At 30.6% G+C, this 13678-nt stretch overlaps 1 protein-coding gene across 4 annotated transcripts in view; it reads right to left on the bottom strand.

The window, feature by feature from the left end:
- Window positions 1-2399: 2399 nt before the first annotated feature.
- Window positions 2400-13678, bottom strand: part of mamo (maternal gene required for meiosis) — a 665568-nt gene continuing 654289 nt past the window's right edge. For 3 of the 4 annotated variants that reach the window (XM_075300218.1, XM_075300219.1, XM_075300217.1), the window contains exons 6-9: window positions 6986-7134; window positions 5465-6917; window positions 4711-5147; window positions 2400-4640 (exon numbers count right to left, since the gene is read on the bottom strand). In XM_075300218.1, coding sequence (XP_075156333.1) covers window positions 4367-4640; window positions 4711-5147; window positions 5465-6917; window positions 6986-7134 — 2313 coding nt within the window. In that variant the 3' untranslated portion in view covers window positions 2400-4366. The remainder of the gene's footprint in view (window positions 4641-4710; window positions 5148-5464; window positions 6918-6985; window positions 7135-13678) is intronic. The other variant, XM_075300220.1, reaches the window with a different exon arrangement.

Raw genomic sequence — 13678 nt, 5'->3', positions numbered from 1 at the left:
CACCTCTACTATTCAGTCCAATGTGATAGGCCTTAATATTATAATGCTATAAATAACCATTAGCAAGAATTATTGAGTATGCTAACGGAGCTAATATGTCTTGAATATTGTCGGAGTGTCCCAAAACTACATTTAAAATAAATATAATTTATTTAATATGCACTTTAAGTGAAAAAACTTCTAATTTTTTTATGTTGCAATAATCAATGTGATTTTTTGGTACAAAAAAATATTTAACTATTTTTTTTGGGAAAATCTAGCGATTTTTAGTGAAATATTTCTGGCAACGCTGCATAAGAAATACACAGAGAGAATAAAAGATAAGAGGACAAAACTGTGAAGCGAAGCTGCGTCAGTAGGTGGTAGTCATGAGGAAAATTTCTCTAATATCATGCAGTTTTTGTCGGCGCTTCTCTCAAATATCATACAGTTTGCGTCGGCGTCACCCAGTTCATTTCTCTGCCGGCTTTACGAAACGTAAGGAAAATATGATTTAGAACCTACTTGCTAATAACAAATGTTCTTTTATAAAATTCGTTTCATTCTATTAAATTTTTTTTGCAGACAATTTGAAATTACACGCAAAGAAAAAAAAAAACGTTTGGAAAACGTGTACCGAAAACGTTTTTCTTTTGTTAGAGTTTTTTGAATTGCTTCGAAAATTTTAAACTTTTATCACCAAAAAAATTCGTTTGTTACAAAGTTATTATTTTTTCAATAAACAAAGTTATTTTTGAAACAACAACAGAGTCCATTTCGTTTATATCAAACACTGTTCTTTTCTGACTTTTGGTCTTTAATAAAACACATTTTACAGTTCAAAATTTAATATAGTACAATGTAATGTTGAACATTTTTTTCGGAATCTTCTGAACATATGTAGAATGTATGTAAAAAAAAAAAAAAAAACTTTGGTCGAAGCAGGGATCGAACCCACGACCCTTGGCATGAGAGTCAGACGTAGCAACCATTGCTCCACGGTGCCAAACTAAATGTTTGTTTCTGTTAAATAAACTTTGTTTATTCGGTTCGTGGGCGCCGCAAGCTATGCTATATAAATATAACTTATATGGATATTTATCTATTGATGACCATAACAGGTACATAGCTCAGTGGTTAGTGTGTTGGCTTACAAAGTGCATGGTCCGCGGTTCGATTCTCCGTCCAGGCGAAAGGTAAAAAAATTTTAAAAATTTATAAAATCGTATAATTTCTTCTACATTGTTTGTATTACAGAAAAAGGTGCTAAGAACTAAAAATCTTCGTGGAAGTGTGAAAGATATGAGGGAAAATGCAATTAGCCAGAAAAAAAAATTTTTTTGAGTTAGTCTTTATGAAATTGTTTTTACATCCTGGAAAAGAATAAACGTTTATCACAAAAAGTATATACTTTTCTTCCAAATACACTTCCTTACAGCGAAAAGCAAATGAGAAACGAACTTTGTTTGTCTAAAATTTCGTTTGGGAGGAAAGAATTATTTTTTTGCGTGTATAACTGCCGATGCCTTAATAAAGAATTTATCAAAACAGCTCTACGACCGCAACGTCGGATTTACCAAGGCTGCAGGCATTGTGCGACATCTATACGGTTGACATTTGTTGTTTTTGTAGAAGAGAAATTTTCGTCCTTTTGTGTTTTCATTCTCTCTGAAATACATACAAGGGCACGCCTTGGGGAAAAATTCATGTTTTTGCTATGATCATCCGAAATACTTTAATATTTGAGAAAGTAACACTACCTAACTCTTTTGATAATTAGAATTTTTGAAAATTTTCTCTAATTCGAAAATCTACCAAATAAAATATTGGCTAACTCTCACGAGACAATAATAAAGTGGAATCATCAAAACAACCGAACATAATATTTTTGCATATCGTATTATCCAAACACCAATCTTTGTTATGTTAGGTACAATGGCAGCCCGTTTTTGCTCAATGACAAGTGATCTCTTTACAAGAATTTGAACGGCGTGTCACTTCACCAAGAGAAGCTTTAATTTCCTCAGGATTGTCACCAGCATTACGGAAAGGAACATTTTGTTCGCTGAAAAACATTTTGTTCGCCCGAAATTGGGAATGGACCCCTGATTTTTTGTATGCAAAAGACATCTCTGTGTTTGGACCCATATTCTCGGCGTCTCAAATACAGGAATGTTAGCTGATTTGTGCATGACGAATTTTCCACACGAAAATTCCAGAGTTCCATGCAAAGATTATAAACTTGAGGAAGATAGGAAATTGGCTTGCGCCATACCAAATATTGCATTTACCATGTTAGTTCAATACATGTTTATAATCTTTTAGTTGTTTTTCGTTTTTATTTTTTAAATGAAAAATGTAATTTTCTTAATAAAACAATGTTAAATTTTAGGCAACAGAAAAAAAAATACATTTTCCCCTTTATGGAAATTTATTTCGTGCACTTTATTTCTTTTTATTTGCATTTTAATGCTACGTCAATACTTGTCGTATACACGTTTGGTTCGAGTATTAAACTAATCTGGTAAATGGTTCGATATCCTCAGTAGCTAATTTCCTATCTTCCTACAATCTATAATCTTTGGTTCCATATATATGTTGTTGAAAGAGTTCAAAGCAAAAATTTCGCCGTTATTTCGTGCAAACGTAGCAGTTTTCCGTACGAAAACGTGATCTTAGTACTAGGCTTTACTTAGCTTATATCATATAGTGCTCATACATGCAGTATATCAGTTATTCGATATACAGAGTCACCAATTAATCAAAAATATTAATTTAAATCAGAAAGGTGAATTAATAATTTTTGCATTTTTTGCAAAATTGTTGAACCTTCTACTCAGTATCAAGTTGCTGTAATAATTTTGCAACAATTTGATTGTAAGATTGGTTGTAAAACTGATCTCATTAGCAATCGGATAACTTCAAATTGATTTTATAATGGATAAATGTCCACAGCTGAATTGACAAATTTATATCGGTTTAGCCGTCAAGTCGCCACCGTCGCCGGAGGCAAACAATTAGTGTCAGCCGCTGCCGACAAAAATGGGTCGGCGTCAGTCTCTAATTGTGATCATTAAAATATCAGCAATATGTTCACCATGCTACCTGATGACATGCGTTTTTCGAACTATTATGCGAATTTGTTTGGTTAAAGCCTAGTACTAATATAATGATTTCGCACGAAAAACTGTTATACTACATATAATCAACGTTCGAGCGGAATAAATGGTTTGAGTGATAGTGTACAACTCTGAAATTTTCGCAAGGAAAACTAGACAGGAATAGACATTTCGAACAAATAATTTCACAACCCTGTCTTTGGTACCCAATTCACTGTGATATATGCTGATATACTTTTTTCGCAGAAACGAACTTAGCAATAAGCATAAACAGGAAGTAGTTGTTTAATTACTAATGGGGAAGTGGTTGTTTGCATTACAACTTGATAATTTGACATTCGACAAAAAATTGTAGTTTGTTGTTTCAGTGATGCCAACTTACAATTGCACCATGCACCATTTTTTAGCAATTCCAATACAGTTAAGTTTTCATTTCTGTAGAAATATTATGAAATTACTACTTCAAAGGAAAGTGTAAATAGTTTTCTTAAAAATATTAGAAATTGATTTTAAGTGAAAAAATAATAAGAAAATAATACCCATAATCGGTTCCCATATAAACTAAAAACTTGTCAAATGTTTGCCATCGTCTCATATCTATGCAAATAGAACATTTGCTTTATAATGTGGCCAATATTTGCATAAACTAATTACCTTAGAATTTCACCTAAACAAATCAAATTTGTAAAACTTATAACTAAACAATGTTTTTTGTTTGTTTTGAAATTTATAAATTAAATATTTTACAGTTAATATAGACTTCGACTTATTTGAAATATATTGTATAGATAATGTCTAGCGTAACGATTTATGTGAAAAAAATATCATTGAAATGACAACAAAATCTAAAATACAAATGTATTAAATTTAAGATTCCTGTAAATACGCCTCAATCGTTTAACGAAGTCAATTCGCGACAGAACATTTTCTGGTGTGTAATTTTTTGTTTAATGTACTTTTGTGTGTTAATTGCATTGCATTGCGAGCGGAACTTGTTATGCACAAGTATATGCAATATAGTTATATATGTATGTATATGCCATTTGTTTTGTAGTTGTATGTATGTATGTAGTGTATATACCAAAGTTCTTACGTATTCTAAAATTTTTAGTTTAGCTTCCGTCTTCTTTTCAAAAATTGATCTATGTTGAGTTTTTTTTTTGTAGAATGCAACCATGTGTTTTCATGCTACTGTATTATGGGCCGGCGGCATATTTCGAAATATCGAATACCTAACGGCGAAGGAGTCTTCTCCTTCGCACCTCATCTCAGCGTGGAGCATTGTGAATATGTGTTGTGAGATGTTTTGACAGATAATCGGCCCTTGCAAAACATTTGCCACATGATTCACAATGGTAAGGCCTCTCTCCCGTGTGTATACGCAAGTGGCGGGTTAGATCCGATTTGCCACCAAAGGCACGTCCGCAGAAGAGGCAAACAAAAGGTCGTTCGCCCGTGTGTTTTCGTACGTGTAATTTCAAATTTTCCTTGGAGCGAACACATTTGCCACAGAAGGGGCAAGCGAAACGAGAAGCTGGAGGTCTATAGTCGAGAAAGAGATTTGAGATATTAGAGGAAATCTAATCGGCGGTTTATACATTTACTATCGTACCTTTTATCGCGTTGTCTTTCCTGGGCATCAACACGCAGAAAATTCAATATAGATGCCTCTTGTGGATTTAGGCCCAAGAACTGCTCGTTCGGTAAGCGTTCGGCATTGATGAGCGATGTTATTGAATTGAGAGAACTTAAGGAATTCATGGAATTAGCAGCGGCGGCAGCCGCAGCTACGGCAGCCTGTTGGGCTGTCTGAGGTGTCATTTGTATTGGATGTTGAGGTGTAGTGGCTGCAGCTGCAGCCGCTGCCATAGCCGTCATATTGTGGGCCAAATGGCCGGGCAGTTGAGAGTTCAGATGTGGGTGATGTCCTAAATGATGTTGTGGGTGATGTTGTTGCTGTGACGTTGGAATCGTTGGATGTTGATGCGGCGTATGATAGGAGGGATCCGTTTCCATGTGGGATGGTAAGGGTGTATTAAGAAGACGTTGCTAATTAAGAATGAGAACAACAAACAAAAATATTATCTAACTATAGTTACAATTATTACCAAAGATACAAGGGAAGTAGAAAAAGCATTATTTTAGATTAAGTTGACAGAGAATACTAACTTAGCCAAAAAAGTCTTATAAGCTAACTCTTATGGAAATTACATACTTGGATTATTCCTCCAAATTGAAATTGAAATTGAAATTCGAAATTTATTTTTTAGAAGCATTGCTGAATTCACCGGATTGGTGAACGATGACAAATAATAATAAAATAAGCAAATAAAAAGCGAAAAGGCCAATTTCAATAGAATACTTACCCTCTTGTTTGTACTATGAATTGCGTCAGAGCTATTAATAATATTCAGCTCATTCAAATTGGTCTGCAATTTTTGATTTTCCGAGTAACTTAGAACTCCGGTCGACTCTTCGCCACCTGCTTCACTCTCCTCCTCATGTCTCTGTTGCTGCATTAGCTGTTGTGGTGGATCTTCATCATCCCGCTCTTTTTTGATGTTTATACGTAAATCTTCGACAACATCCGCATCGGAGCCCATCGACGGACTGCAGGGATCCTGAGAACCCTGGGCCATGTCCGGGTGCAAATGCATGGCAAATGGATGCTTACCTTTTTTGCCATGTAAACGTTCCAGGGCATGATTTAAACGATGTTTCTTAAAAGATTTCAAGTAGCGGAATTGCATGCCACAGACGTCACAAGTGAAGAGCTTATCCGCGGGGAGACGCGATCGATGATTGGTTTCTTTATGTTTGGCATAAGCTGAACGATATCGATAGGTTTGACCACATTGTTCACAAATAAAAGGTTTTTCCTCACCTGGTCCCAATAGGGGATGCTGTAGGGCGGCATGCTGCTCCAATAGCCAAACATTTGGGAAATGGGCATTGCACACTATGCAACGGGTCTCCTCTTCGATGGGTTCGCTGAACAGCGATGAGGTATCCGATGGGCTTTTCAACAAACTACTACGGCTAAGTGAAAGTTGACCTGGTGTACCAGGTGTTGGTGGCGGTGTAGATGAGGTAGATGAAGAGGAGCTTTTCTCCTTACAACTTGAGGTATCCGTTGGAGTGCTTGAGTTCAATAAAATTTGCGAATACGTTTTCAACCCCGACTCAACAGTCAATGCCGAGCCGGAGTGACGGCGTTGCAATAATTGTTCTAAGGAATCCTTATAGATCATTGATGAGGTAATGGAACTAGTTGTGGCTGCACTCGAATTGCCACTGTCACGATCTCTAATGGCTGCTGCCTCATCATGCTGGTTCGGTGTCAATTCAATAACGACATCACTATCATTGTTGTCCTCCTTGGGATGGCAAGGTGTCATAGAGCGTTCGCAGGTCTTGTGCAGGGACTGCATAGAACTGGAACCCGGATGCTGTTGTGGAGATGGCGTATTTTGTCGAGTTAATTTTATTAGCTTCTGTGGCTGTAATTGATGTTGGTGCTGTTGCAAATGATGGTGTGGACTTTGTGCTTGCTGATGATGGAAAAATGCACTTGGCGATGGATAACGTATATTAAAAGGTGGTTGTTGTTTGTACTGCTGTTGCTGTGGTATGGAACGGTGTTGCTGTTTGCTGACCAAATCATTGGATACTGAAGTAGGTGTTGATCGGGCTAATAGATCGGCAGTGCTGGGATGCATATGGTTGGGATGATAGTCTTTGGAGAGTAGATCGCTTAAATGATTGTAGCGGTGGGAGAAATCTTTTGATGTGGGTGGAGGAGTCAATAAACCACGATTTCTGAAATACAAAGTAAGAGAAAAATCATCAACCATAATAGCATCTGTTCGTATTGGGATCATACTCACCTTAATGCCTCTTCTGCCAACCATGTCTGATGGTGTAACATTGTCAATATTCTGGACGGATCAATATCGAATAAACTCAAGCCCAGAGGGGTGAATGGGAAAGCAAATGGTGTTGGACATCTGGCAGCCATACCAAAATTACGTAAAAGCTTAAAAAGTAAACAGAAATAAAAAGAAAAAAACAAAATTAACATTAAACTCGTCTTAATTATATGCTAGGGCAGTATATTAGGGGTTAGTCTTTTTTAATGTCAAAGCCAATGATTGATTAAACACAAATGAACATGCAACTAACAAATTTACACACACATACAACATTTAAAACAACGTTGAGAAAAGAATTTGAATTTGGGATATTGCTATAAGGCAAAAATAAAAATATACCATTTTTTCTAAAAGGATTGTTTGGGTTTTCTTTTGTCTTACTTTAAGCTTACCATATTATCCTGTGCCAGGACTAGGCAAGATTAGTTTTAAAATATATGTTAATATTATTGTTGGAAAAAGTTAAATAATAGATAAAGATTATTTCATACTTATTTTATTGAAGTTTTTGTGTTTTTTTTGTGGTAGTCGAACTATGAAAATATAAGAATAAAATATAAGAAAACTTTCACATTCTTTTTTCTCAACAAATTAGAAATTTCAAAATTTCCATTTTTTCCTGTAGAAACAGTATCTGCGAAAAAATCATAGCAATTTGATAAGACAACAAGCAATGAGTACCAGATTTTAGAATTTGCTCCCCATACATTGGTTGATAAAGACAATTTTCTATGGGTGCAAAAAAAATTCAAGGACTGGGCCCCCGGCCCGCCTCCTCGTACGTGTCTGATGGCAGCTATTCCTTAAAGTAAATCGACGTATTCCGAAATCAGTAGATATTGCCTTTGAACCAAAGTAAAAGCCTATGCTAAATTAGAAGACGATAGGGCTTCAATTACGAGTTATATTTTGAACAAAAAATACCTGTGCAGCCGGACGGACAAAATCGACTCAGATCTTGGTTCTGGGTATTACATACATATTTAAAAAAACATAAATAAAATAGCAGACAGTTTTTTAAGTAATTAAATACCTCATTTAATTTTAAAATAAGTTCTTTACATTAAACAGAGAGTTAGCCTTACTTCAAAATCAAACGACTTTAACAGAGGGATGGATATCTTCAAAAATGAGAGTCTTAAAACAGTAAAATTTGAAAACAAAACTTGTAGGCTTAATTCTAATCAAAATTTCTTTATTTTTAAGAAAGTTGTCCTTATTGTTCTGTACAGTTAGTGTCCTATAATTTTAGGTGCCTTATCTTTGGTATTTGGAAAATATTTTGCAGTTTTCACGCATTCAATAAAAAAATTAATTGGCAAAACAACTGAAATTTTTACGGTTTCAAATAAAAAAAATAATCAAAAAATTTGATTATGAAGAAAATTTTTTATTTTTTTAATTAAAAAACATATATTAGAGCTCAAAGGAGCGAAACGATAACAAGGGTGTTCCTTATCATCGTGTCAGTCAATAAAATAAACTAGTAATAAATAGCATAAATATAAGTTTAGTAAATCGTATAAATTATTAATCGCAAAAAGTCAGGTAATAGAAGTGTGGAGAAATTTTTTTCTGATTCAATCAATTAATTTATTAATTCAAATTTCTTCAATTATACTACCAATCAGATAAAAAAATTAAAAAAAATATATATATATACTTGATTGAAAACATTAATTTCATTTTGCTCGAAAAATTCAATTAATTTTTTAATTGAGGTATTTTATTATTTACGTCAACATCTTTTTATTTATTTACTATTATTTTTGTATACTTATTTAAATTTTTTTCGTTTAAATGCACTTTCTTATGAATTTTCCGTTTTAATTATAGTTGATTTTTTGTTTAGATTTGAGTCAAAATTTAATAAACCAATAAATGGTATGGATCCACTCGAGACATAAATAATCTACCAACATTTGGAGAAAATTTTACCAAAAAACTACCAAACAAAAAAATCCCATCTTGCATTTCTTTCATTTCATTTCTTTAGAAAAAATGTTGTTAAAATTTTATTTCTATAGAAAATTTTGTCAAAATTTTATTTCTACGAAAAATGTTGTAAAAATTTTATTTCTATAGAAAATTTTGTCAAAATTTACTACCAAACAGTAAAAAATCTACCATTTTTGGTTGAATTCTAACAACTTTGGTAACCGTGTATGGAACTAATTATTTCCGAATAAAATTTAGATTTTATATTTTTTTTTGTTGGGTTGGAAATATTCTTTTATTAAATTAAAATGTTAATTGAGATAATTAATATTTTAGTTAAATATGTAAAACATTTCCATTTTCTTAATTGGTTTAAAATAATAATATAATTAAAAAATTGTATCAGTTAAGGCCTGCTTATGCATCTAAAAATGTAACGTTGCCATGACGTTACGGCATCGTAAAATTTTTAGGCTAATGCCTAATTGACACGTACCATATGATCGCTAATCTAGTGAACAAAGGATCAAGAGGAGGCGGGAAAATGTTGATTTTCTATATTTAAAGTGAATGATGTGGCTATACATGAATCTAAGTTTTTCAAATTTCTATCTCTTCACGCAAAGTACATTTTCTTTCACTCGACGATATTATTTTTATTATTTTTTGACCAGTTGATACAAACACGAGACGTAAGTTTTTGTTTGTTTTTCTGAATCCTACGATACGCTTACGTTGTGCAATGTTCACGCAACGGTACGTTTTTGGATTTATAACCAGGCCTTTAATTTTTTAATGTATTTCAATAAATTTGATGATAATGTGCTTGGGGAAAATTCATTAAAAAATCAAACAATTTTTCTGGGCATTTTATGTTAAACCAAATAAAAACAATTGTTGCATAGGTATTTTGTTATTAAAAAAAGAAAATATTCAGTGAGAATTCTATTTCTAAACCAAAGGAAAATAACAGCTGTCAAATCCACTAAATATACGAAATCGTCATATTTGTTAGTGTGAACACTCGATATTTGTAAAGTGATATTGACAATAAGAACGAGATTTCTACTGCAGTGTGAAAACAGTATAAGTAGAAGAATCTAAAAAGTAATGAAACAATTCTCATTTTTGAGGCAATTTCAATTTTTGAAAAGGTAGAAAAGACGATCTTTTAAAAAGTAGATGAGTTGCTGTTACAATTTAAAATTTGAAAATGTTGAAAAAATCAACGTTTCGAGTGTGATGACACCCTTCCACTTTGGAGCCTCTTTTTTTACTTTTGTACAGAACGAAAATCCCTTATCGGCTTGTTCACAGTCAATTAACCCTCTAATGCCCAAGCCCGCCTTTAGGCGTGTTTCATTTTATAAGGAAGCTTTTAGTAAAACACACCTTAAGACAACAAAAACGGATCAAATAAAAAGAAAACTTAGTTGAAACTGTTCAAGAGGATTTGCAGCATATACTGAATTTTACCGTATAAATTTTTCTTGTTAACTTTTCTTGCTTTCGTGTCGTTAACATTGAAAATTTAATCAGTTGGCAAAAAAATTGGGGCATTAGAGGGTTAATATTAGGTGATAAGAGCTACCACTTCCATATCATTAGTATAATAAAACAACATATTATCAATTTGTTTTTTCATATTTAATGTTTATTGTTTGTTTTTGTTGTTTTTTTTTTCAAAATGGTTTTCTTTTCAATATACGTTTTTTTGTTGGTTTATAACTATATTTTCTGTTTTATGCAAAAAAATAAAATATGTAGAAAAAACGTAACACGTTTTCCTTACAATAAAAATCAGTTTCAGTATTATTTCTGGTTGTTGTGGTTTTCTGATTTGTTATTCAGTAAATTTTCGGTATTCCGTTATCTGTTCAATTTTATTTTTCATTAGCTTCAATACGGCGCATTTCATTATAGGTATATTTTTTCAATATATATATATACCATATAAGTGTATATATATATATATATATTTATAATTCTGAGGTTTTTTCTTCTAAATATGTGTTTTTGTTTTTTTGTTTAAGTTAGCTTCTCTTCTAAATTGCAACCTTCATCTGTTTTGTGGGTATTTTTTCAGCTTCTATTCTTTTCGTTTTTTTTGCTTTTGCTGGAAAATTATATAGATTTTCTCTGATTAGGGGGAGGGGGTCGTTATGTATGTATGTATGTAATTCTCGTAAATGGGGTAAATGTATTAATTTGAAGTTCATAATTTACACCTATGATATGCATTTTTTGTAAATTTTCTTTCCATTTTGTTTTTATTAAAATTCTATTAAAAGAATGCAAGAGAAAATATTTTTTTGGGGGGTTCTCAAGGAGTCCTGATAATAGCCGGCCTAAAATGTTATATGTATTTGTGGGTGTATATGTGCCTCTTTTTGTCAATTTTAGTTTTATATATTTTTTTCTATGGTGTATGGGATCTGGAATATTAAATAACTTCCTAGAGTTTCAATAATAAAATTATATGACTTATTTTCCAAAATAAAATTAAATTTATTTTTTGAGTCTAGGCTAATGGGATGTGCCCTTTAGTATTTTCCTCATCTCATTGCTGGTATATTTGTTTTGTATAATTTATAAAATTTTCTGTGGATACAAATTTTAACCTTCCGAAATTTTTGATAATAAAAATATCAATTTTTTTTTAATTTATGTTTTTTTTTTCAAATAAAATCTTTATTAATAATAAATTAGAATTAAAAAATGTTTAAATAGTTTTTAAGTTTAAATATAATGGGAACTTAAAATTTCATGTTGCTTTATTATTTGTGGTCAATAAAATATAAAAAGAAATACGAATATTAAAATTATTTAAATACATGCTGTGTAAATAAAATTAAAATTACAAAAAAAAAAAAAATAATAATATATATGTTATAATGACATTAAATGATTGATTATGTTAAAACATTTATATATGTTTATATGAATGTGTTTGGGTGTATGTATGTCAATGCAATTGTTTTTTTACTAGTTCCAGCTTAGTTTTAAGAATGTATATGTTAAATACTTCAGCTTAGCTTAGTTTATTCTTCTCGGTCTTTTTAAATATTAAAAAAAAGACTTTATATTTTTGTTTCTTAACATGTAATGCTTTTATAAAACTAAGTTTTATTTTCTGTTGATGATAATTTTGGTTCTTTTTTAAAATGTTTTTTTTGTTTTTGCTTTTTTTATTATTAATTTGTTTGTTTTAATAACATAACATATGTTTCTGGTTGTTTGTTAGTTAGCTTTTGTTGCTTTTTGCAAGTGTCATTGTATTATTTTTTGTTGTTTTTTTTCTTAAGTATATATATATGTAATTATTAAAAAATATATATACTATAATATATATTTTATTGTAGGAACATATTGACGTAATTTAACGTATTGCAGCTATTTTTTTTTTGTTTCTTTGAAATTTATTAGAAAATTAAGAAGGAATGTAACAAAATATGTCTTTATGTAGAAATTCAAATCTTAAAAATAAGAAAACTATAATGAAAATAAGCAAAAGTATATTAGCAGAAAATCATATTGAGAACAATAATTAAATATGTATAACATTGATAAAAAATATTATAATATTGACAAAAATAACCAAGGTAGTGTCACTTCTACAACAACATTAGTTTGTTTACCAATCGATGTTTGAGTCTCGGGTTAAATACCATTCGGAAAAGTCTGATATTTATTTTTAATCAATAATAGAATTTTAATTGAATTTAACAAAAATCAATAAAATAAAAAACTATTTGTTTCAAACAATTTTTAATTTTTAATAAAAAAAATTAATAATGTCAATTAATTTTTTAATTGGATCAATTAATATTTGAATTGATGTTGGTGATTGATATTATCACTTTTGCGATTGAAGAAATTTCAATCAAAAATTAATTGGATCAATTAATTTTGTGATTGAAAACAAAAAGTATTTGTATTTTGGCCTTCAATTACGAAATTAGATGATCCCGAAATTGTTTAAATTGATTTTATCCGGTCAATCACGAAATATTATTTATTAAATATTAAACAAATATATCAATTTAAAAATAATTTGATTTAATTAAAATTGAATCTAATTTTGTTTAAAAAATTTACTGAAACAATTATGTCTTTCAATTTTTTTAAAATTTTGTTTAAATGTTAATTAATAATTGAAACATATAATACCATTCTTTTTTTCAGCTTCAATTAAAAAGTAGTACATTTTAAAATTTTTTAATTAACATTTTAATTGGTACCATTGTATATTTTTATATTATTGTTTTAAACACCATATATTTTTGCTCTCAATACAATTTTATACTTGAAAAAAAAGGTGATTAAAGTTTACAAAAAGAACAAAATTATGTAATTATATTAATTAATTATATTGTGAAATAGTATGATAATCTTGTTTTAGGGCATTTGATAATATTTGTGTGTGTATGTATTGCAATAATACATATTTATTTATGCTGTTTTTATGTCATAACTATTGCAATGAATATAAAAACATAGAGATGTATGTTATATTCAGTATATAATAAAAAAATGAGCCTCATAGGAAACTTAAATTTTCAACCATTAGGTACTATTTTATCTCTGTCTTTTTTATGTTGTTTTTCTTAAGTAAATTAATTAAATTAAATAAAAAAAAAAAAACAAAATGAATTTTCTATTTTATTAGTAATTGGGGGAGCGTTTGATGGTTATGGGGGTGTAATGAAT

The sequence above is a fragment of the Haematobia irritans genome, chromosome 3 (assembly GCF_050003625.1).
Source record: "Haematobia irritans isolate KBUSLIRL chromosome 3, ASM5000362v1, whole genome shotgun sequence".
In the NCBI taxonomy this organism is placed as follows: domain Eukaryota; kingdom Metazoa; phylum Arthropoda; class Insecta; order Diptera; family Muscidae; genus Haematobia; species Haematobia irritans.
The sequence above is the reverse complement of the archived record's forward strand: the minus strand, read 5'-3'. Positions and strand labels throughout refer to the sequence as shown.